The sequence below is a fragment of the Ixodes scapularis genome, unplaced genomic scaffold (assembly GCF_016920785.2).
Source record: "Ixodes scapularis isolate PalLabHiFi unplaced genomic scaffold, ASM1692078v2 PGA_scaffold2__306_contigs__length_199485367, whole genome shotgun sequence".
Taxonomy (NCBI): Eukaryota; Metazoa; Arthropoda; class Arachnida; order Ixodida; family Ixodidae; genus Ixodes; species Ixodes scapularis.
Window position 1 is genome coordinate 161,905,089 of NW_024609857.1, and position 25,231 is coordinate 161,930,319.

At 48.8% G+C, this 25,231-nt stretch overlaps 1 protein-coding gene and 1 long non-coding RNA gene across 2 annotated transcripts; one reads left to right on the forward strand and one right to left on the reverse strand.

Annotated features, from left to right (window-relative positions):
* Positions 1-6,407: 6,407 nt before the first annotated feature.
* LOC120850104 lies at positions 6,408-14,144 on the reverse strand. The gene is made up of 3 exons (XR_005718067.3): positions 14,014-14,144; positions 10,290-10,518; positions 6,408-6,699 (listed from the first exon to the last, which is right to left on the reverse strand). It is a non-coding gene; the product is annotated as an uncharacterized LOC120850104 (long non-coding RNA).
* Positions 14,145-15,022: 878 nt separating this feature from the next.
* On the forward strand, positions 15,023-24,925 carry LOC120850103. Its single transcript, XM_040222466.1, has 6 exons — positions 15,023-15,085; positions 16,173-16,660; positions 16,985-17,277; positions 19,755-19,940; positions 20,178-21,005; positions 24,529-24,925. The coding sequence occupies exons 2-6, from the start codon at positions 16,174-16,176 to the stop codon at positions 24,898-24,900; spliced, it is 2,166 nt and encodes a 721-aa protein (XP_040078400.1). The 5' UTR covers positions 15,023-15,085; position 16,173; the 3' UTR covers positions 24,901-24,925.
* The last annotated feature ends 306 nt before the right edge of the window (positions 24,926-25,231 follow it).

Sequence of the window (25,231 nt, forward strand, 5' to 3'; positions counted from 1 at the left end):
TCTTCGAATTGTTCGAACTTCATGTCTACAAAAATTCGAAGCGTTCGAAGTTTTCGAATCTTTTTTACAAAGAATTTCGAAATCTTCGAATTTATCGAACCTGAAGTAAAACATATTCGAAATATTCGAATTCGAAATTTTAGAAACCGTGAAAGCTTCGAAATTTTCGAATTCGAAACTCCGCTGTGGTCAAAAGTTGCGAATTTTTCGAAATCGAACCTCGGTCAGTAAGAAAATATCGAAATTTTTCGACATCGAACCTCAGTTCGCTTCGCAAATATCGAAACCTTTCGAAATCGAACCTAGGGTGGTTCGCGACATCCCTATTAGGGAGTTTTAGAATAGCGCACGCTAAAGCTTTGCGTGCGCAAAGAATAGCGTCGTCGCTACTGCGCATGCTCCGAACGCAAACCAGATTTTGCGCTTTGCGTGCGCAATTTTAGCGTGCGCTATTTCTCGGAAATAGCGTGCGTACGCAAAGAGTCTTTGCGCTTGTCCAAGGAGGATTCGTGATGAGAAGTTGGCTAAAGCCAAGACGAGCAGAGTTGAAAAAAGATGGCGGTTTCCTGGATTATGTCAGCGGCTGCTTTGGCGGCGTCGTGAGTGCGACGTCGGCGGCATCCTTGCGACTGTGATTTTCAATACAAGACGACATTGAACTCGGTTTGGCAACGATCACCGACAGCTTTATGCTTGTGACGCGCGAACATTTCTCGGCGAAGGTACGATGTGCGAAGGTCAGTACACGAGACCTCTCTTGCCGAGGCGACGCAAGCGGACACAACCGATCAACCGCTCGCGTCGCATTCTTCTGTTTAAACAAATCTAAAATTATACTCTGGACCAAAAAAACTTCTTTTTCTTAAGTTACAGCATTTCGTGTGTGAAATAAAAAATGTGACTGTATCTTGGTGGCGTCGCAAGCGCGAGATGCTTGGGCTTTTGCGTCGCGACGGAGAAACGCTATTCTAGAACTCTCTCGCGTCGCGTGCGCTAATACAAGCACTAAATTTAGCGCTAGCGTGCGCTAAAATTGCGTACGTTATTCTAAAACTCCCTATTGACGAAGCAACCGGGACTACAGCGCCCGGAACTCTGCCTCTGCGGTTACCACCATTCTGGCCAAAAAACCCTCAGGTTTGGTTTACCCAGTAGGAGGCGCACTTCCATCTGCGAAAAATCACTACGCAGATATCCCGTTTTTACCATTTCGTTGCCAGCCTACCACCACAGGTTGCAGACGAAATAGACGACGTGCTGTCGCAAACACCATCCGACAACGCGTACGACCATCTAAAATCTGTCCTCCTGACTCGGACAATGGCAACAGAGCGCCTCACGGATCCAACAGCTGCTGACCGCACAAGAGCTTGGTGATCGCCGACCGTCGCAGCTCCTCCATCAGGTGCGTCAACTGCTCGGCTCACATAACCACGACGGTCATGACGCAATCCTGCGTGAGCTCTTCTTACAAAAGCTACCAGAAGACATGAAAATGATCCTAGCCTCTGCAGACGACATGTCGCTGGATCGTCTCGCAATACTAGCAGACCGAACCGCTGACTACTCCGCTCCGGCTGTTCGTGCAGTCACAACACCTGCTTCGCAATCGTGGGAAACGGCCGCCGCCAAAGTTGAATCAAAAATCGAGCAATTGGCTGCTGCCATTGCCGCCTTCAGACCTGCCCAGGACCGACCAGATCGATCAAGGCCGCGCAGTTCTCGTGGCCGGTCGCCCTGTCGCCGCACTACCAACTCCGGTGGCCAACTCATCTGCTGGTATCATCGCACCTTTGGTGACCAAGCAAGACGCTGCACCCACCCCTGTTCATGGACGGGAAATGCCGAGGCCCAACACTAACGGCGGCGAGTGATCCCGGCCAGCCCAGCAGCCGCCTGTTCTATGTTCGCGACAATCTCTCAGGCATCACGGTTCCTCGTGGATATTGGCGCGGAGGTCAGCGTGTTACCTGCTTCCCCTGCTGACCGCAAGCTGCAACCGACTAGACCGTCTCTTCGGGCAGTCAACAGCTCGGCAATAGCCACATACGGTCAACGTTCCCTGACGATTAACATTGGGCTCAGGCGGACGTTCAGATGGGTATTCGTCATCGCGGACCTACAACAGGCCATAATAGGCGCTGACTTCCTGGATCGATTCGGAATTACAGTCAACATTAGCAGCCGCACACTGACTGATACCACCACAACGTTGTCTGTTCAGGGTATCATATCAAACCTGACAGTTTCCCCAATACGACGTTCTTCGGCTCCATCATCGTATGAAGCCATCCTTGCCCAGTTCCCATCTTTCGCAAAGCCATGTAACATGGAGTCTCCTGTAAAACATGGAGTCATGCAGCATATAACCACAACAGGTGCGCCCGTGTCTGCGCGACCTCGTCGACTCGGTGGTGAGCGTCTGCAGATCGCGATGAGAGAGTTTGAGCGCATGTTACAGTTCGGTATCATCCGGCCATCTTCTAGCAATTGGGCATCACCACTTCACATGGTCCCAAAAAAGGATCCAAATGACTGGCGCCCGTGCGGAGACTATCGGGCACTCAATACTTCCACAGTGCCCGACCGATATCCTCTCCCACATATACAGGATTTTTCTGCTAACCTCTCTGGAACCATGATTTATTCCTAGATAGACTTAATCAAGCGTACCATCAAATTTCTGTGGCGCCCAGTGATATCCTTAAAACAGCTATCACCACCCCATTCGGCCTTTTCGAATATATCAGAATGCCCTTCGGTCTGAGGAATTCGGCCCAGAGATTTCAAAGGTTCATTGACGAAGTCATCAGAAAACTCCATTTCATATTCGCTTATGTCGACGACATCCTCGTAGCCAGTACAACCCCGGCTGAGCACGAACGACACCTCCACCTGCTTTTCGATCGACTTCAAAAAGCAGGCATTGTCGTCAACCCAAGCAAATGCCAATTCGGGGTCAACGACTTGGAATTCTTAGGTCACTGCGTCACGCCCCAAAAAATCTTGCCTCTTCCAGAAAAAGTTAAGGCAATCCGTGAATTTCCTCGCCCCACTTCTCTCCGAAAACTTCAGGAATGTCTGGGCCTGGTCTACTTTCACCGCAGGTTTATACCTAGCTGCGCCGGCCTCCTGCAACCACTAACGGATCTTCTAAAGACCACAAAGGGCCCCCAAGCGCCACTACCATGGAGCGAACACGCTGAATCAGCATTTTCATCGGTAAGGGACGCTCTGGCAAGTGCAACGCTTCTTGTTCATCTGCGGCCAGACGCTAACACTCGCGTTATAACTGATGCGTCAGACACTGCTGTAGGTGCGGTGCTACAGCAATATCTGAACCGCGACTGGAAGCCCATAGGTTTTTTCTCCCAGAAGTTAAAACCAGCAGAAACACGCTACAGTACATTCGGGCGAGAGCTGCTAGCCATATACCTAACTCTGAGGCATTACCGATACTTTCTCGAAGGAAGACAGTTCTACGTACAAGCCGCTGACGATTGCCGCTTTAAAGGTAACCGCAACGCCTATTCTGCACGGGAAATTCGACACCTAGCTTTCATCTCAGAATATACCGTCGACCTCCGTCATATCAAAGGACAAGATAACGCAGCGGCTGATGCCCTGTCACGTGTCGGGGCTATGTCCTCGCCCTGCGTAGACCTGGACCTGGAGACACTGACTGCAGCGCAAGAGGAAGACTCTGAACTTCAGCATCTCCAAGACACATCCACGTCTTTGCAGCTGAAAGAGATACTCTTTCCACACTGTCCCACAAAAGTCATCTGCGACATATCCGTGGGGACCCAACCGACCCTACATTCCTCCCAAATTACGTCGACAAATTTTCGAACTCCATGGCCTCAGACACCCGGGCGTGCGAGCTACGCAACGCCTTATCGGTACAGGTTACGTGTGGCCACGGATGAACACTGACGTTCGAGATTGGACTAAACAATGTCTCTCGTGTTAGCGATCAAAAATTACTCGACATACCAACACACCTCTCATGCCATTTCGCACCCCAGGTGCCCGCTTCGATCATATCCACGTTGACATTGTGGGCCCTCTTCCTCCATCCCGCGGTTTCACCTACATTCTAACATGTGTCGACCGCTACACTCGTTGGCCGGAAGCAGCGCCGATTCCAGACATTACGGCACAGACAGTTGCGGCGACCTTTGTTAACATATGGGTCAGCCGTTTCGGGTGTCCATCCATTGTCACAACAGACAGAGGTCAACAGTTCCAGTCCGCTTTATTCTCATCATTAACACAGTTGCTAGGAACTCGCCACATCCATACAACGGCCTACCACCCCTCTGCCAATGGCATGGTGGAGCGCCTACATCGGCAGCTCAAAACCGCCATCGTAGCACGTGAAGGCCGAGCTAACTGGGTAGACCACATACCTATGGTGCTCCTAGGTCTACGCTCTTCATTCAAAGAGGACCTCAGCTCTACATCAGCAGAGCTGGTGTATGGCTCACCATTACGTCTACCCGGGTGAGTTCTTTATTCCCACACCGGACCGCGTATAAGCAAACCATATCCCGTACAGTGCCCGGCCACGCCCCCTTCGGCGCGACGCGAAAGCGGCCATTTCATTGGTTTTGAAAATGTCACGTGACCTGACGTCACTTCCGCGCCGTTTGAACGCATTTGAGCGCGTTTTCGTCTTGTCAAGATGGCGTCCGCCGCTGCGCTGGTGGGTGAGACGCGCGTTACGCTGCGCCGCTGTAAACACTTCGTTTCACGCGCGTGCCTAGATGACTCGAATGCTTTCAACTTAGCGATGTGAACTCGTTTTTCGGTAAGATGAACGCCCAGGACTGCACGCCGAGATAATGCCACCGCATACGCGCCGCTGCCGAAGTCGCCCCTACGAGTACGACCACTACGATCGTCGAAGTTCGCCGCTGCACCGATGACTCGAATGCTTTCAACTGAGCGATGTGAACTCGTTTTTCGGTAAGATGAACGCCCAGGACTGCACGCCGAGATAATGCCACCGCATACGCGCCGCTGCCGAAGTCGCCCCTACGAGTACGACCACTACGATCGTCGAAGTTCGCCGCTGCACCGATGACTCGAATGCTTTCAACTGAGCGATGTGAACTCATTTTTCGGTAAGATGAACGCCCAGGACTGCACGCCGAGATAATGCCACCGCATACGCGCCGGTGCCGAAGTCGCCCCCTACGAGTACGACCACTCCGATCGTCGAAGTTCGCCGCTGCACCGTAGCACCAAACGCTAGCAACTAATGCTTTCACCTCGGCGATGTGAACTCGTTTTTTGGTAAGATGAACGCCCAGGACTGCATGCCGACATAATGCTACAGCATACGCGCCGCTGTCGAAATCGCCCCTACGAGTACGACCCATAACGATCCTTGGAGTTCGCCGCTGCACCGTAGCACCAAATGCTAGCAACTCTTGCGGAGGACGGCTCGCGGACGCAGTGCTTCTTGTACGTGGACATGTTCTCGTTCCGCAAACGCGCCTAATCGTGACACGGGCGCGCTGTGCGCCTGATGTCTACGCGCGTTCCAGTGCGAATTCGGAAAGCGATGGAGGTGTCGTTCTATCACCATCAAAGTAATCGCGCCCCTCAGAATGACCGACACCTTCAGTAAATGTACCACAGTAGGTTGTAGTTGCGCATCTCACTTTACTGCTTTCCATGTTCCTCATGACAGTAGGCACACATAACATTGCTCTGATCACTCTTCCTACCCGTGAGGTTGAAGTTACCGTGGAGGAAAATGTCAGTTGTCCAGCACCACGAAGACTTCTACGGCGAGGGGGAACAAGCCATGAAGAGGGAATAAGAGCACATACCTCACACACAAGTGAAGCTTTTATTTCAAAACAGGAAACGCTTTCAAGATTAAATGTAGAACAGTACAGTATATAGTAGTGGTTTGAAGGTCCCCATGCTCCAGGCACGTTTTCACACATCAAACACTTTTCAAACTACAGGGTGCAATCGAGAAAGGTAAACCCTTACTTTTGGCCTGCATAGACAAACTATGTATCGCCGAATGCCGAAACTCCACGCGAATGTAACCTTGGCGATCTCAGCAAGATGCCAAAGTTTCAGAAAGTAGTGTCATCGAATTGAATATTTATGCATGATTACCGGAAATTTTCAATGTGAGAATGGAGGCTCGCAGAGCTCGCGATTACATGGAGATGAATGGGAGACGCTACTGGGACGCGACCCCATTTTCCTATTGAGATTTTCAGAAAATTCCTACTAACTTTCAAATTCAATGACGTCACATTCTGAAACTTTGGCATCTTGCTCAGACTGCTAGGGTTACATTCTGGCGGAGTTTGAGCGTTCTGCTATGCACAGTCTTTTTATGAGGGCCGAAAAGGAGGGTTTACTTTTTTCGATCGGACCCTGTAGCGCAGCAGCATAATATTCTGCGCCTTACTAAGTGCGTCGAAGGGTAACCTCCTCAACTGGCCCATTATGGGGTGAGAGTATGTCCTCAGACATCTACGGGTTTTCAATGATTATGGAAGTAATCAAGTGGAAACTGCACTGCTTCAAATGTGAGCATAGCCCAGTCACGTCGGTCTTGTTCATTACACGGTCCAGCTCATCCCCACGGCATTGATTAATCTCTAGGTATGTCGGATTGTGTTCCTTCATGACGTCCAGCCACCGCAAGTGGGGCTCTTGTGCCTGCATAAAAGACATTGAAACCACCAAGTTACGTCTAGTCTGATTTGGACCTACGAGAAGTCCACGGCTGTAAGGCCATGCAGCAGCCACTGAGGACTCTCCTCTACATTTTTTTTCCTCATGGTTGCACATCGCAGTATTCATGCATGGCTTCTCAAGATTACTGTTAAGTAGCACGACTGATTCCAGCCACTTAGAGCTGTTATTCTGCTAAGGCAACAGGCAAAATTAGTCCTGCCAATCGTAGACTGTGAGCAACAGGTGAGGTGAGCAATACCCATATGCTTCACATTAAAATTGGGCTTGTCTCGGCACATTTGGCCATGTTGAAACTGTCATGCCGTAGCCCTGAGCGTCACATGTGTGCCAAGTCATTGAATAAACAGTTTTATTTCTCTACTATGCTAAGTTAAATTCAAAGGACCTCGGTTATTATCCCAGTTAACACTGCGCAAACTTTGTAGGAACAAACGGTCCTGCAGTCGTCCATTTCTGCTTCGGGTAAACAGTTCGCTGTTTACCTTTCAGGTAAACAGCGAACTAAAAAAATTAATGTGCAATTCGCATCAGATAGAAATATGCACGGCTTTAAATGGCTTGGCTGCACTTTTGCCAAATAAAAGTGCACGCTTCGCAGCCCAGAACATTGCATAAGTGCCTCTGTCACAGGTGGCAACTGCATTTTGAGAAACTTGGCTTCCTTAGATGCCAACATCAAGTGACCCTCTGGCCCTTCTCGATATGGTTGTGGGCAGCTGTCAGCCAGCTCCACTCTGCCCGTGATAGTGGCCTGGGAGGCACCTTGTTGCGGGCCATGACTCCTGCAGCACTGCCCTCTCCACAATAGGGTTGTTGATCGTGAAGACCTGTAGTGCCTGGCAAAAAATAATATGCTGCCCACCATTGGAGCAACGAAGAACTGAACTACCATACCGAGTGTACCGAAACATGTCTTCCACACATAGAAATGTTATCAGGAGGCACAAAGACGAGGCAGAAAAGTGTGCGCCGTCATTGGTCGAAACAGTGAATAAAGGCATGTCATCGTGTCTCGGTGGTAAACAAAAGCCTGAGGTGCGTGAAGAGCTGACTGACTTGCTGCATATTCCTTCTCTATACACAGAGATATTATCCTTACATTTGCTCGAGACAACAGGCTGCCGACATCCATTTATGTACAAGATACCAACCTACAGGAATTGATATCTTGCATTTTTGTACCACAAACATGTTTCTGCCTGGAACATTTCACTTTTATTATCTCGGCTGCTCACACTGCTGGCAAGTGCGCCTTCACTGAGTGCATACAACAAAGCCATGTGTTGTTTTTTTTTTTGAAGCAGCATTGAAATTATAGTCATAGTCTTCATTGGCTTAGGAAAGCCGTGGCACCATGGAAAGGCAACAGCCCGTACCATGAAGGCCCGCGGTGCCGCGTCTAATGAAAATGAGTATGTACAAGATCCGAGATAACTCTTATATGCTTCTCACATGACAACTTTATCAGCAGTGCGTCTTGGACAATGGCCTCCAAGGTTTGCAAGTTTGTAGCGTAAAGGGGCGTCCATGTCAATGGATGCCCCTCTACACAAACAGAAAGCTGCAAAATTTGTCCTTTAAAGGCCGATGCTCAACCTTGACGTTCTGCAGGGGCTATAATCCTCTTAGAGTCCTCCTCTCTTAAACTGCGAGGGGGAGCTGCATGGTGTGAAGGTCGAAGGTGGAGAGGATATAGGAAAGGAGGGGGTCCGAAAAAGTGCAAGCTGTACGTCGGCCTGCTGACGTACAGCTTGCACTTTCCACTTTTCCGAACGAGCTTTAAGCTCGTTCCTTTTTGCCGCAAGAAAAAAAAAAAAAACGTCCTAGTACTGCAAGTTGATGATGAGATCATGATACATTGAAATACAAAACAACAAAACAATGGAGCGCATAGCTTTCGGCACATGCTGCGCCAACTGGAGGTCGCCTAGGAACTCACACAAATGCTCAGTTGCAGTCAGGGCGCGTGTCCTGCTCCAATATGTTCGACCCTCGCTAGGCACATGCTGAAGTTTCGGTGCTAAGCCGGCATTGCGCAGCTGGAAGCCCTCGCTTAGCTCGTACCAATTAAGATTAAGGACCAAAGCGACACAGGGCAGTCGTGCCTCGGCTTGATTCTGGAGAATGAGCGGCGAGCTTTCCACCTTCAAGTCGATTCAAAACAAGCAGAAGAGAGCATAGGAATGAGGGTGCTGGGACAGAGGTGCGAAAAGGAAATGGGAGAGAACGTGAGGAACTGTTTGTTAGATGACGCCGCCCGCCCGAGGGTATCTGAGACGACTGTCAAGGGCCTCCACAGTCGTCCCAGCCACGCCTTGAAAGCCTATTTCTTGCATACCGTGAGTCCCGACGGGGAAGAAGAGCGATGCACAGGAGGAAGACAACGAAAAGAATAGAAAAAGAGAAAACACTAAAAGAGGACATGCATCGAGGAAGGCGAAGCTGCCTGCGTTTTGTACAGAATGCAGGCAGAAAGGGCACCCTGGAAAGCCTATCTTCAGAACAATTTGGTTCAGGCCACATGCGTTGTTGTCTCTCCACCTGTCTCGGTGGCTTCTTTTTACAAAGTGTTTGGCACCCACTTTCGCGACTTTTCGGGGTTGGGGGTTGTGGAGGCACCGCTTAGAAAACAGTGAATTTTACCAACCTACGAAATCAGGACATTTGACGCTTTTCTCAATCTCTTGCAGGACGCGGGACAACGACTTCTAATGCGGGACGGGCGGTCGCCCTAAGTAGCTGGAAGCGTAAACGAGAAACATTAGTTTATTTCTGCATCCAAAGCCCCCATGCAAAATAAAGTTCAAATAATGTAGTTGACCCAACTCAGTTGCTTCAACCTTGTAAGAAGTGGCACGCTAGCTTTATTCGTACAGAAGCGAAGAATGGTTTTGGCTAACTCGCCGTTTCTTGGCTAATGATGCTGAGTGTATCATTTCTGAGGCAAACTAACACCTTCACCATGACCGAATAGGGCATATTGCTATGAAATATAGCTAAAGTGGCCGTCATTTATCTGCAGTAAACAAGCCAAGAGAAATAAACACTGCGGGAGTGCTTCAACGCCCCGCGCCCAAGCAGCGTGCTGCTGCTGTGGCTACCGGCTAGCTTGCTCACGCCGCACTAGCCAAGGACCGACAATAATGTCAACAGGGCCTCCGCTTCAAGTGCAATGCTGGCGCAGCGCCGAACCTTTGGATGTGCAAGCGAGAGTTGAGCACATTAGTGCATGAAGCCTCGCATCCACTGCGCATTTTTGTGATTTCGCCGGCAAACGCCTAGTGACACAGCATGTACTGAAAGCCACGCGCTCCGTTGTTCGTATTTCAATGTATCAGGATAGCACAAACTACTAGTTAGAACAAGACTTGGTTGTCAGAGATGGAACGGCATTGCGCACAGGTATGGTCATCTATCACATGAATCGAGAAATTAGTTGCGCTCTGCGGGGGCCAAACATTTTACTACTGTCGTTGAGGTTAGAGTGTAGTGTCTGGCAAGTAGAGAGAAGGGGACAAGTGGGTATGGCTCTCACATTCTGTGCCACTTACGAATTGACTCCCCAAACAAGAGCAGATGGGTTTCGCTGAGAAGTTTGAAAGCTACCGAGTACCCCTCGACGCTCTGTTCACTGTCCATGAGGACAGCGCCAGCCATCATTGCTACTGTGGCGGTGCGCTCAGTTCTGTCGCAAGAGGATGTCCAGGGCCTGCCACATGATAGGGGTCACCACCACAACTGCCGAGCCGGTTTCCCAGCAGCTCACCGTGATGCCGGTCCCTGAAAATCATTGTGTTAAATGAGGCGAGGCTCGATCTAATCACTTTTTTCAAGCAACTGTAACATTAGAATTCGCCAATAATTTGTCCGTTACGACTGTACTATAGCTATTTGCAAGCTAGAAAAAAAGGTGGCGGCTTCCCGCAAGGGGTGTGATGTGCATAAATCTAAAATGGAAATCTTAGCTGGGGTCCTCTATAATGACACATTTCTAGTAGAAACTGCTAAAGACTGCACAGGAACAGCCCCTCTATTTCATGAGGCAACGCGGTAAAATGCGGTGGCCAGCCATGTGACACTAGAAATGGATCGTGGCACTGTAGCAACTTCTAGTACACTTGGAGCCACTGTACTAAGAGTCGACAGAACTGCTAAATTGCGCCGTCCCGAGGACAGATGGTTTAAGGCCTCAACGTCGTGACGGATTTTTGCTGGGCGTCTATGGGCCCACACACTTTTTTGGACATAATTAGAGTTTAAAAAAAAACAAAAAAACTTGAAGGTGCCTGAGTGTTTTACAGAATTAATGAAATAGCATCTCTCATGGCCCATCATTTTCGTTTTGATATGTGAAGTATTTTTTTACTGCAAAAATAACCTAATTTCGCCATTTTGACTTGTCTGGTAACAATGACTGTGGTCATCCGTCCCGTTTGCCCCTGCATAAACTTCTCGGCTACGAAGCAGCGACGCGATGACAGTAGTGGACATTCGTCTGTGCACTTTGCTTATGTATTCCTTTAGGCAGTGTCCCCATGGGTGATTCTTTGTGGCAGTTACGACGTTCCGCTCGAAATGTCTGTGGCAATAAAAGGGTGTGAATGCAATAGCAGCTTCATACTTTCGTGGTGCTACACTTTCTCAAGTTGAACATTGTGTACTTTCGTTAATGTTCTCCCTTGAGAGGACATCCCACCACACTCATTCCAACATATGCCTGAGCTTATAATAAATGTGCCTGGAGATTTTTAGCTGGATGTCAGTCAGGTGACTAACAACTCAAGTTCATGATCGAGCACGTATGCAGGCAGGCATAAGAGCAGAAGAATGTTTAGCATAGCTAAAAGATGAGGTTTCAGACGGTTACTATATCGCTATCAAGAAAAAAGCATCCCGCGCACTAAAAGGCATTTTTCACTCGTACAGGAATAAGACTAGTAATCGAAGTTTCCAGCTACTTTGTTTTTTAAGTATTGTTGCAATCGAAGTTCGTACCAAGAATCGCTAATTTTTGTACCTGGCTGCTAGTCCTTGAATTCGCCGCTCTTTTTTTTTTTTTTTTTTTTCTCGGTCTCCATTAGTTTTACTGGTTCTCTTGAACTATCGTAGCATGCGGCTGCTGCCAGTAAAACCGAACAGCGCCGTTCCTGTTTTCCTCACTCGCATCACACGACTTCGACGTACGCTTCGACAACATCCATGTTTGTTTACTTTTCGCGAAAAACGCAGCCCACCAAATGCTGGCAACATTGCCATTGCGTATGCAGAAGAACGAGCGATTCGGTTGTTTTACAGCGATAGCTGTTATGGGCTCTTCCCCCCCTTTGGAATGATGGCGTAGGGTGTAGGGCGTAGGGCATTCGGTATCCGTCGTCGATATTGAGGATTGCTCCAAAACATTTTGTTAAATTTCGCCGCTGTCAGGAATCGACCCTGGGTCTGCTGCGTGTGAGGCAAGCGCTTTGCCCCTGCACTACTAGCTCCATGGCACACTGCATCAGTAAAGTGTGTGTGGTGAGCACACATGTGCATATGAGTCTCGTGCACCGCCCGGCTACCTCCGTTTTCCAGGGAACGCAGCGGAACACAATCGTCCATGCACGCGAGATGCGTTAAATGGAAAGCAGGTCATGCCTATCATCGACAGTACACGCTCATGACGAAAATACAAAGAAGTAGCTTGAAACAAAACAGTGCCGTAGCACAGACAAAGCTATGAGCTCAAGCCCCAAGCAAACAATAAAAGGAGAAGACCAAAATGGCTAGATGTCAAAACCCTAAGCAAAGTGCACATAAAGGCGCCCTAGTGAGGTGCTAGTGCAGCTGGTATTGGGTGTTTTCATTGGCATAATTTAGTCCACCATTTTATTGTTATTAGCTGTCTGGCGCGTGCCAAATAGAAGCATTTCGATGATGCCTAAGACTATCAAATCCGTAAAGCACAGAAACTTATACCTGCCATTGTGTTACCATTGAACAACGAAATGGCCGATTGACATCACGTGAAAACAACCAACGCCTATTTGGTGCGTTAACCTGCTTAGCCCGGTGGAAACTGTCCTACCCAAATGAGCCACGCCGCGATTCGCAAAAGCGTCAGAAATGAGTTGGAAAAATTTGCGAACTTGGAGTTGCTTGTGAAGTAGCCACAGACGTGTACTTATGCAACACACATTTGATAAATCTGTGTTCCGTCGAAGGGTAGCTTCACTACTCGTGGATCCAGATGAGCAAACGGCGCAAAGCATTCTGAATGCGAACCTGATCATTGAGGGTCTTGTGCTAGCTTGCACTAGCTCGCACTTCAGCATCAAAATCTTTAGTCGCGTGGCGGACAACGCATAAAGCCGAAGGTTGGGGGCCTAAATCCGGACTTCGTATTTCTAAACAGGTTAGTGCCCATGGTGCCACACAGTGGACCACCCCTCGCAACTCACTTTACATATCACAAAGTGTACTGAGTGTTCCCAAAAAGGGTACGTGCAAATGTAGTCATGCCACAGGGTTCACACAGATTATTCACTTAATCGGTCAACACAGGCGTATTACAGGTGTTGACGCGGATGCGCCAACAAATAACGACGAGAAACAGTCGACTGAATAGCGCGGCGTCATTAACGTTATGCACATAGGGTAACGTTAATTCTTCACAGGAACTGCACCACACCAGAGATCGATTCATCGTAGCTGCGGGAGGGGAAAGAGCCTGATTGCGCTACAAGTGTCTATAGGGTGTTTTCATAAGACTTAAGTCTGTCATTTTGTTAATAGAAGTCGGCGTAATGAGATCTGGAAGCTTCTGCGCACTACGCATCTGAGGGCATGAAATGAATTCTTAGAATGATCGCCTTCGGCACAAGCCATAGAACTCATCACAACAAAATGGCGAACAAAAACACGTAGGTGAATACACCTCATACTCCGAAGATGTATTCAAACAAAAACTACGTCTTTGCCATTTGCTTGTGACTGTGAGAGTGCAGCGAGGGCGCGGCCGTGAGCAACAAGCTCGGACGTTTACAAAATATAGCGTCTACCTGTTAGTCAGGGAAGCATGTCGTTTTTGGCACGACACACGGCATCTCACACTGTTACGATGCAAAAAAAGTTCTATCGAACCGAACAAGAGGTGTTCAATCCCGATTTGTATTGAGCTGACCAAACATGTTCGTGTCACACTGATGCGACTACGCCGATCAATAAGGACAAACATAAAGGCAGATTGAACAGCGACGTTAATTAACAGTCAAGAAAATCGGCTGTCATAGCCCATACCGATATTTCCAACGTGTTGAACCTCGGCAGCAGCGAACTTCGAGACTCCAAACTTCTTCTGCCATCTGCACTGCATCTGCCTCCGCCATTTGCCGCCATCCGCCATTCAGGGCGCCGCCGCGCCGCGTCGGCCGCGCCATCACGCGGCTGACGCGGCGATAAGACAATAACTCGAACAGAAAATTAAAAAAAAAAACTTATAGGGAAATCGCTATCACTAATTAGGAATTATTTTGAGCATTTCTGTGACAAATTAAGAACGTTAATTATTAGGCTTCAAAGTTTTCTTACTTCCCACCCATCCAACCGACTCAATGAATGTTACTGGTGTAGGAAACGAAACCGAAACCAAGAGCGGCGTCAGAAAAGCCGGATGTCAATCAGCGTGGGGATTAGCCTACCACGCCTACCCTCTCCCTTTCTTTTCCTTGATCCTTTTCACCTTTCAACCCTTTTTTTTCCCCCTGTTGCAACCTGCTGTTTCAAGCTCGACATCGAAGCCACTGGTGTTGGTTGAATCATCGTGCTCTTGTTTGAATCGCCGTGCTTTCGTCCACGATTTGACTTTTGCTTGCCAGCGTGGAGTTCACCAAGGTGCGGGTCACGGTGGTGCGGGTACACGTGTTGTGTGGGTACACGTGTTGTGTGTCACTGAATGAACCATCGGCGACGTGTTCTGCGAGACATTTGTAAGCTGGTTGAATCACCGTTACTTTTCCTCTCCAGTATCCTGACCGCTGCGCACTCGTGCACGAGTTGAATGTGCTTTGCATCACTGTTTTTTCGTTCCCCAGAGTGGTGAGCGTCGTGCTTTCATGCGCGAAACGAAAGTGCGACTTGTCTTCTGTGTATCACTGCTACTGAACCGCTGAATTTTTTTAACGATGGACGAGCCTCCTTCGCCGTTCGAGCGGCTGGAGGTAGTGAAGGACGACCTCGCGTCGACGGAAAAGGAATCAGTGTTTCGCGCGAACCTGAACAACGAAGCGGCCGTCGACGAATGGCTGGAGGCCTACAGTCTCCAAACAAACACTTCTTGGATCGTCCAAAAGGTCCAGAAGGAGGGACAACGGTACGTTCATGTCATTCATGCTTTCCGCGATTGAGGACCGCATCGATGATAATTGGAATGCGGCTCTCAACTAACTATATATCCTGAGTCTTTGGCCGTCTCGGCATGCTATTTAGGTTTCCTAAATTCAGAACAGTTATTGAGAAAACAGCGAATGGAAAACACATTCGAAATTTCCCGCGCAGCCGGGTGCCGTGACGTCACGGAGAGGCAGACGTGCAGGTCGAGAAAAAATAGAGCATGCTGCGGATTTGTTTGAACCTGCGTAGTCAGGGTGAAAATGAAATGGCATTTGTTTCACACCACCAAACTTCGTGTAATCAGTTGTCAATAGTCGTGAAATGGAGCGCATAGCCAATGAATGGGAAGCGGAGAAACTTTCCAATGTCGCAGAGCTTTATACACCCCCCCCCCCCCCCCCAACACCCCCAGGTTGAGCCCGACCCCCCCCCCCCCCAGAATTTTTTGTGCAAAGTACAGACAAGGCTACACCCCCCCCCCCCCCTCAACACACCCCCAGGTTGAGCCCGACCCCCCCCCCCCCCCCCCCCCCCAGAATTTTTTGTGCAAAGCACAGACAAGGCTGCACCTCCCTCCCCCACACACCCCCTACAGCCGCCCAAAAACTTGTGACCCCCCCCCCCCCCCCCCCCCTTGTTGAAAATTCTGGATAAACCCCTGCCAATGTGTATTTAAGTGGTGTACTTACCATACCCAAATTTCATTAGTGTAGGCTCTCGGCACTTTCCCATGCCATAGAGATATAGCGTTTTTCTTTTCCAGGATTTTAATCCGGGAACCTACTCATGAAATTTGAGTATGATAAATGCACCTCCTAAAGAGACCTTGAGAAGTTTCACTGCTATCCAATCATTGGCCTATTTATACGATCAATTTTACGCCTGAAGAGCGCCCGCGGACACCATTGGAAAAAGCACTCCTCCCACGTGTGAGCCAAATCTGTGAGCTATTCGAGTGAGCCAAATGAACCTCTCCACTTTAAAGCAGCTTTCCTCCTCAAGAATTAACGCTACCCTATCTGCATAGGGTGCTCCCCCTTATTTTGCTGCATTTGTGGTATTTTCAGAATGGTCTTCCACAAGGTCTGGCGCTGCCAGCACCACCCTCGCAACAAGGTGTCCGAGCGCCGCAACGCTGTGTGCATGGCCAGACTCGACGTAAAGATAAAAAAGTTGAGCAAGGGCTCAAAACAGAACGACCCGTACCTGCGCAGGGACGTTCCCTTGGCTACTGTCATACGAATGGACACTCAACATTCGCATAATACACATTCAGCAGACGCTCTGCGCCTCCTTCGGGGCACACGTACCACGAGGCAGACGTTTGTGGGCTACTTTAGCGACGGGATGGCAGTCAGCGAGGCACGGAGGCTCCACGAAAGCAAACTCTGCATGGAGGAGAACGGTCCCGAGCTGCTGGCCAACGGCGCCCTCAACCCTCTGGCCAGAACCGTGCAACACTGGCACACTGTGTGGAGGAGCGCCTGCTTCGGTGGTGGCCCCATCGACGCTCTCTCCAAGCTGGAGGAGAAGGCACCCCTCTATGCTGCTCAAGGTATGCTACAAGTTATTACAGTGCCATGGCTTATTTTTGACATCACATGACCTACCAGTGTATCTTTCCACGTCACCTTGTGAAAAGAGAGGTATTGTTCATCTGTGAGCTTCAGCACTTGCCACTAGGCACATGCTATTAGAGAGCAACACCAGTTCACATTCACATTTCTCGGCTCTATGCACATCACATGTAGCTGTGGCAGTAACTACACATTTTTTTTTGCTGGGAATTTTAGGGGTACAGAGGTGAGTTGCATCGTAAAGCTCACTTGAGAAAAGTGATTAAAAAGAGCCGTGCCTCAATTTACTTAACAATTTCCAGGCACAAGTGTGACGGTCAGCCGGAGTGACACCAGCAGCTGTTGGGCAGTTCTGGTCGTGACCCCCATCATGCGGCGGGCCCAGGCACTGGAGGCAGCGAGGGACATTGTCTTTATAGACTCGACGTCCTCGTGTGACACCACCAAGTGCACCGTGACAGTGGTGCTGGTGGCGACAATGGCTGGCGCCGTCCCCTTAGCAGTCCTCCTGCACAACGAGCAAAGCACGGACGGGTACTCGGCAGCATTCAAGCTCCTCAGCGGGACCCATCCACTCTGCTTTGGGGGTCTATCCGTAAGTAGAAAATAATGTGGAAATTATAGCTTTTCTCCGTGGAAAAAAGCTGGTTGTCATTTACTACACTTGTTTCTGCCTCAAGAACATTAGAACCCTAGTAAAAAGCTTCGGTGTCTGCAGATGCAACAAAATTTCCCCCTTATGTAAAAATTGGCGTTTCATATTTTTAATGTTTAATTTTCTCCAAATTCGAGTGTGTCGTTTCGGTGCCTCACTTTTAACTCCGAAATTCAGTGTTTTCGGTGTAAATTTTTGCGGTCAACCAGGAATTGTGGTTTATCAGGGCCCATGTTGTAAAAGCAAATGCATATTTTTCGCATTTCTAGAAAACACAGCACAGCTTCATTCGCAACCCGCGATATAACAAACTAGTTTGCACTGTGCAAGAAATATGTGCAAAGCGTCATCATTCCGTTGACACGGATGCACATGTGTGCCAAGCATTCCACAAACTTCAGGAGGATACTGCTCCAGGCACAAATGCGAGCCAGCATTGCTGACAAAATTGTGCCGTGATGAAGCATGCAATAACTTTTGACGACACTGTTTCAGACAAAAAAAATTAGAGGGACACTTGGCCTTAAGGGTGCGACGCGATAGCGCAAGGCCGGGTTGTCAGGACAGGGGTGGAGGAGGGCGGGAGTGCAGAGGAGGCGGGGAAGGGAGGGCAGGGTGGTGGGGCGGTTGGGGGACTGGAGGGGTTGTAGGGTGGTGGGGGAGGGAAGGTGTGGGGAGCTGCAGGGTCACACCACCCCCCACTGCTACTAAGAGAGGGCAGGGCATGGAAGTCAAGGGGATGGAGGTCAGGAGTCTGGGGAGTGGAGGGGTTGCAGGCGGGAGGGGAAGGAGAGGGGAGTAGTGGGGGAGAGAATGGGAGTTACGGGGGGTAAGGAGAGGGAAATCCCATCACTGATTCCCATTTAGCATCCGGGCCACGTGACCCGGGTTTTGAGGAACGGGGAAGGGCCCTCCCACGAGGTCACGCCAGACGCCGTGACCCGGCTCACTCGACACAGGTCACTGACCGGTCACGCCGGTCCAGCCGGGCCACCTAGCATGACCCGGGTCACGCCAGGTGCCATGGCCTGGTTCATGTGACCCGTGTTCCGGGTCACGTGACCCACGAGGTCACGCTGGACGCTGCTGGACTCCTACTACGCTGCCTTTTCCGCTAAACGGGAGCCTTACGCTAAGTGGCGGCCCATACTGCAAGTGAGATGACCGGCAGTAGCCGTCACCTCATAGACAGAAGGAGGGCAAGAGGGGGACAAGAGGAGAGCGAGAAGGAGGAGGGGAAGGAGGGTAGACAGAGGGAGGAGGAGGTCAAGAGTAAAGGTAGAAGACCACGAACACACAATAACGCAAGAGAGAGAGAAAACGGGAAGACCAGGACGGAGGGCAGGGGGGACTGAGGATGAGGTGGCTTTGAGTTTGTGAAGGAAGAAGACGATGGAGGGGATAAAGGTGGGGCGGACCAAGGAGGCGGGGAAGCTGGTTAGGGGACGGAGGAAAAAGGTGAGAGGAAAGGAAGAGTGGAGGGAAGAGGAGCCTGAGGAAAGAGAAGGGAGCAAGGTGCGGATGGGAACAATGAAGATGAGGAGGAGCGGCCAAGGGTTCAAGGTCAAAACCAAAGGTCAAAGCCATGAACACAACCACATGACAGATAGAGGGGGAGGGAAGAGTTAAGCGAGGGAATTAAAGCCACGAACACACAACCACATGACAGATAGAGGGGGAGGGAAGAAGAGTGAAGCGAAGGAATCAAAGGCCACAAACATGCAATCATAGGAGGAAGAGATGAGGGGGAGGAGGAGGTACGGCACAGAGGGGAGATGGGACGAGTATGGGGTGGAGATAAAAGAGGCGAGGGAGGAGGGGAGGGGTCAGGTAGGAAGAAGGTCTAGTGTCAAAGGCCACCGTCACACGGACACATTCCGCCGACCACTCAAAGTGAAGGGCCCATATACGGCTACCGCAGTAAAACTATAGCACGAGGGGGTAGTGGTTTGACCGAGGGATCAAGCATGAAGGCTTGGTCTAAGGTTACGAGAATGAGAAGGTGATGGTAGCACAGGTTGCACCAAATTCCTTTGTAGTGCAAATACTTCATATAAACCGTACGTGCGCTTCACTGAGATACATCAGTCTTGCCAGTTCTTTTCAATTGCACTCAGTGAAGGCACAATTGCCAGCAGTGTGAGCAGCTGACCTTAAGCCGAGGTGAAAAGAATGGAACGGAATGTCCCAGTGTATACAGTTGTTTATTTAAAAAAACAATTGTTTATCAGTTTCTGTAAATTGTTCTGTTGAACATAAATTAATGCTATCAGCCGGTTGTCACAAGCAAGTATAGAACAGTTTCTATAGCTACAGAGAAGCGATATGCTACATGTAGGGACTAAAGCATTTACAAAGCATGACGGTTCACTTCTTTGTCTCTCTCCGATTGTGGGACGCATATCATCTTTTGCCAGGCACCCGAGGTCTTCATGACGGACAATTCGAGTGCGGAGAAGGCTGCTCTGCAGGAGACCTGGCCCACGGCAAGGCATCTCCTATGCCATTTTCATGTGGCGCAGGCGGAGTGGCGCTGGCTCACAGCTGCCCACAACGGTGTGCACAAGGACCAGAGGCGCTGCCTGATGTCAGCCTTCCAGGAGGCAAGTCTTTTACTATGCAGTTGCCATTGTGACAGAGGCGCTTGTGCAACGTTCCGCAGTATGAAACTTGCACTAATGTGCAGCAAAAGTGCAGCCCAGTTATTTAGAGTAGGGCGACACACCTCTGCATGTTAATGGTCTTGTGGAAATCAGTCAGGCAAAAGTGTGCATGTAAAGCTGACAAATGTTTGTCAGATTTCTAACCGAAGTAACCTCAACGGTAATGGCCAACTGCAGGTCATGTATGCTGACACACAGGAGAAGCTGGAAGCAGCGACAGCCCAGCTGAGGCGCCAGCCACACCAGGCCTTCGTGGCACGGGTGGAGGCCTTCCTTGGAAGACAGGAGGAGTGGGTGTTGCTCTACCGTGCCAACACCACCACGCGGGGGCACAATACAAACAACTTCTCAGAGGCCACCATCCGTGTCCTGAAGGACATAGTTCTCAGCAGGGCAGAGGCATTCAATGCTGTGGCACTGGTGGATGCGGTGGCCATGGTGTGGGAGAAGTACTTCGAGAGTCGCATCCTCCGCCACGCCCACAGCCGTGTCGCAAGTCACCAGGTGGTATACAAGCGGCTGCTCTCCAAGATGCCACAAGGTGCAGCTGAGAGCATCCAACCTCTGGGCGACAAGCTCTATGCAGTGCCCAGCGCCACACGCCATGACGTGGTCTACGAGGTGGCCGCAGACTTCGGAGCGTGCAGCTGCCCAGTCGGGAAACAAGGAGCTTTCTGTAAACACCAAGCTCTGGTGCACGAAACCTTTGGTGGTTGGTTCCCCAATGCACCCCCTTTGACTACGGAGGACCGGCATCGATTGGGCAAGCTGGCCTTGGGTGACAAGTGCCCACCCTGGGAATTTTTTATGCCCTTTCGTGGAGAGCAGCAGTACCCAGGTGAAGAAGAGAGTCCCAGGTGCACCCCCGAAGCTCCCAAAGGCCCAGACAATGCAGAAGCCACTGACCTGCTAGAAGCCAATGACCAGCCAGAAGCTCCTCAACCCTCCACATCGGCCCTGGCACCAATTGCAGCGCAAGACCCTGACCAAGCTCAGCGTGCTCAGGTATGTGCACTCTTTGATGTTCGTGTCTTATCCAGCTCCTTTTCCCAAGCGAAGGGAGCACGATAAACTTGTATAACACAAGCTCCTTTTACAAGTCATACCGTGAGAGGCTCTAGTGCAGCAACTAGAATTTAAAGTGGTGCATATTTCCTAGCAAATACAAGCTGCGCACTCATCTGTGATGCTTGCTTTTTACCTGAGAGACTGTACCAAGTGGAAATTAACAAGTGCACCACCATTTGTTCCTACAAGGTTATTGGCCCACCTTTAGCTGGGGTAACTACGAAGGTTCTCTGGTGCGACTTAGCAGTGATGTGGGGAGAAAATTGTTTATTTAAAGGCCAACGAATAAGCAGAGAGGAGAAAACTGCACCTCAATTTCTCCTTTCCACCCGAAAGAGAAGGATAGTCTTCCTCCTTGTGGTGTAAGTTACATTCCAGACCCGCTCCTTTTGGGCAAAAAGGAATGGAGAAAAGGGCACAGGGGAAGGGTCATTTTCTTGGCTGCAAGGTACTCCATATATGTCAGCCTTTGACTACTTGGCACACATGTGCATCTGCTCTAGTGGCCAAGCTCTCAGTGTTTCAGCACGGGCAAATCTGTTGAAACAAGCAAAATTGTAATTTCTCACATTTTATTTATTTACATTACTGTGAACCTTACGGTCAACACAGGAGAGAAAAATAAGTTGTACAAGCCAAGCAAAATGCATTCACACTCAAATGAGTACTTATGCACATGCATGGGTGCGGTCACACCCTGCACATCTGAAGATGTATTCCGCACACATACATTATTCAGTTAAAAATTTGCGCAATGATAATTTAAATGACTTGAGATCACAGCAGCTGACGACTTCGTTTGGCAGAGCGTTCCACTCTACTATTGTCCTACAAAAGAAAGAATACTTAAATACATCATTTTTGTATTGATACGGAGCAATCGCCCTGACGTTGCTAGTTCTTTTGGGAACGAGACGTTGAAGGCCACAAGTAAAGCTGCGGATCTAGCTTTGTCATTCCAGTTGTTATGGAAAAGAGTTCTTTTAACCTTGATATTTTCCTTCGCTTTGCCAGCGAGTCAACCTGCGCCTCTTGTCTCATTGAAGAAACAGATTTTGTATGTTTATATCTGGAGAAGATAAATCGAAGCGCCAGATTTTGTATTCTTTCAATTTGTGATTCGTGGCATTTTCTATACGGGTCCCATACAGTGCTTGCATATTCTAACAATGGGCGAACATAACACATGTACGCAAGTTGTCGAACATCACTATTGGCATGCCTAAGTTGTCTTCTGAGGAATAATAACTTTTTGTAGGCTTTTGAACAAACGTAATCTACATGACTGTTGCATCGCATGGTAGAACTAAAAATAACACCCTAAATATTTAAATTCGTCCACCTTTCGCAGTTGCACGCCACTTATGTTATAGGAATACTCTAAAATGTTTCGTTTGTTTGTAATGCTGCAGGGTACTGTTTTATCAAAGTTAATTACCATACCCCACCTTTCACACCACAAGTAAAGTTTTTCTAGAGAGGCATTAAGCAAGTCTTGGTCTTCGACTGTACGCACTTTTGAAAACAACATGCAGTCATCTGCAAATAGCTTTACAAAAGTGGACCTGTACCGACCCTTGTGGCACACCTGAATACACTGCAAGGCGGGTAGAGCATGCATCACTGCAGTAGACATACTGTGTTCTGTTAGTTAGGTAAGACCGGACCCACGACAGTATATTGCTGTTTAGACCCACAAGGTGAAGCTTTTCAATTAATTTGTTATGAGGCACGCGGTCGAACGCTTTTGAAATATCCATAAACACGACGACAACCTGACCCCGCTCATTTACAACAGATGAGAACTCATGCGCACATTCAATTAGTTGTGTGACCGTCGATAGACCCAGTCTAAAACCGTGCTGATGTTTGTATATTAAGTTGTTTTCTTCTAAGTACTGAGTGACATGATTTGAAATAATGTGTTCCAGCAGTTTGCAGCAAGTCGACGTTAATGATATAGGATGGTAATTTTGGACTGTCATTTTGTTTCCAGATTTGTGAATGAGTATAATTTTACCACATTTCCAGCAGTCTGCTGGAAATTTGGATTGTTGGAGAGAGGCTTGAAATATTATGAAAAGATATCGGGACACCCACTCAGCATACCTTTTCAGAAATGCATTTGAAATGTCGTCCGGCCCCGACGCCTTCTTTACATTAATATTCAAAAGCAATTTAAGTATAACACTTTCCGAGACAACGAAATCTGACATACGAGGTTCATCAGAGCTGCTGACGTGGTCTACCGGCGGGTCACTCGAGACTGTAAAGACTGACTGAAAATACATGTTAAATTCCTCTGCCACTCTAATGGGACATGATACAACCTCATCGCTTACCATCACTTCTGTTATTACTTCTTTTTTCGACGAGAAAAACCGCCAGAATTTTTGCGGAGATTCCAGCAAGAAACGAGACAGCACATTGCCACAGTAATTTTCCCTAGCTTGGGAAATAAGATTCTTCAATTGTCGCCCCAAATTTGCAATGTCTGAGGAATTTTGTTTTGCTTTCCTTTTGCGCTTGATCTTTCGCTTTATTTGCAAAATTTCTCTTGTTACCCATGGGTGATGTTGTCGTGCTCTCACGTCCCTTGTCGGAACAAAGTGATATGTACAGTAGGAAACAATACTCTTAAATGTTTTCCATAATTCGGTAACATCACTTAACTGACTAAAATGGTCAAAATGTTCAACTAAATAATCGAGGATGGACACATCATCAGCATTTTGAAAATCTCTGACAGTATGTTCGTGACAAGCATTATCGGCAGCTGTTGTGTGTAGTTCTAAGTCAAGAAACACCATTTTATGATCTGACACTCCGTCGAGCACATGTGCTTTATCCGCTTCCACTATGTTGCTAACAAAAAGTAAGTCCAGAATTGATTGGCTCGTATCTGTTACTCTTGTCGGCCTGTCCACTAACTGTTGAAGATTAAAACTGAGTGCTATATCTAACAAAAGCTCGGAGGACGCGATTTCATTTTTACCTAGTTTTTGCTTTGCCCAGTCAATATCAGCATGATTGAAGTCTCCAGTCAAAATAATTTTAGTTTTGTCATTGAAGCGCAACGCCATGTAATCATACAATTCTTCTAAAAACCATGTGGCGGTGTTTGGCGGCCTATATACAGTACTAACAACAAACACGTTGCCGTGAACTTTAATCTTACACCATAACACCTCCCTGTTGACAACGCAATCTAATGGTACCAGGTCCACCGAACTTTTTGCGATAATAGCCACGCCGCCGCCCCTTGACCCTCGGTCTTTCCTAATCATTCTGTAACAAGGCGGAATAACTTCATTATCACCAATACCACTGTGAAGCCATGTTTCCGTGATGACAACCACGTGGGGGTCATGAGTTAGCAAGATTGTTTCCAAATCATCTACTTTATTCACAATACTAGACAAAGTATAATAATGTGCTGTCCTCAATGCGTTTTGTGCAGGCTCGAGAAGAAGCCTACAGGCGCCTGGAGTCCCGCATGCGACGACTGCACGCCATGAACGAGGAAAACCCAGCATACATTGAGCTTTTAGATGCCCTTGGTGACCGGATGGATTGTGTAACGAATGGGAACGACGCATACGGATTCATGCTTACGTTGAAGGCAGCTGCAGGAGTACGACAGCGTCGGGGACGTCGGATACGGGTACAGCCCACAAGCCTTGCCAGACGTCGGCCAGGACTGACAAGGGGTTCAAAGAGGGTGCCGGCTGGACGCCCATCAGGCCAACCATCTGCCAAGAGGCCCAGAAAGAGGGCCCACTCCCTGCAGATGAGCATACGTCACAATGTGCCAAGTGCAAGACTGCACTAAAGGTCTTGGTGCCTGCCACCTCGTCGGGATCAGTTAGGTTTCGTTGAGCCCCATCCTTAGAAACAGTGGTGTAACAATGTTGATTCAGCTCTGACATGACTGGTAAGCTGCAATTGTGTGAGCACTTCGTTTGTCTGCAGGGTCACCGTGTGGACATGGGATGAATTCTTCAGGATCCCATCACGGTATTGGAACAAGACTCACATTTCGGCAGTTTCGCTGTCCCTGCAACGTAAAACTTGCTTTGTGCTGTAACTGAAAGCAAGACGTAGGCATTTTTCTTCTTTTTTGCAAGCCTCTGTAACCTCCCAGGTTGAGCTGGATTTCATAA

Bases quoted from the DNA above. Each gene is read 5' to 3' on its own strand.
- LOC120850103 (XM_040222466.1), top strand. From the start codon at position 16,174: ATGGTCTTCCACAAGGTCTGGCGCTGCCAGCACCACCCTCGCAACAAG. The intron at 17,278-19,754 runs GTAAGTAGAAAA...ATCTTTTGCCAG, and splicing joins TCTGCTTTGGGGGTCTATCC to GCACCCGAGGTCTTCATGAC. The intron at 19,941-20,177 runs GCAAGTCTTTTA...GGCCAACTGCAG, and splicing joins TGATGTCAGCCTTCCAGGAG to GTCATGTATGCTGACACACA.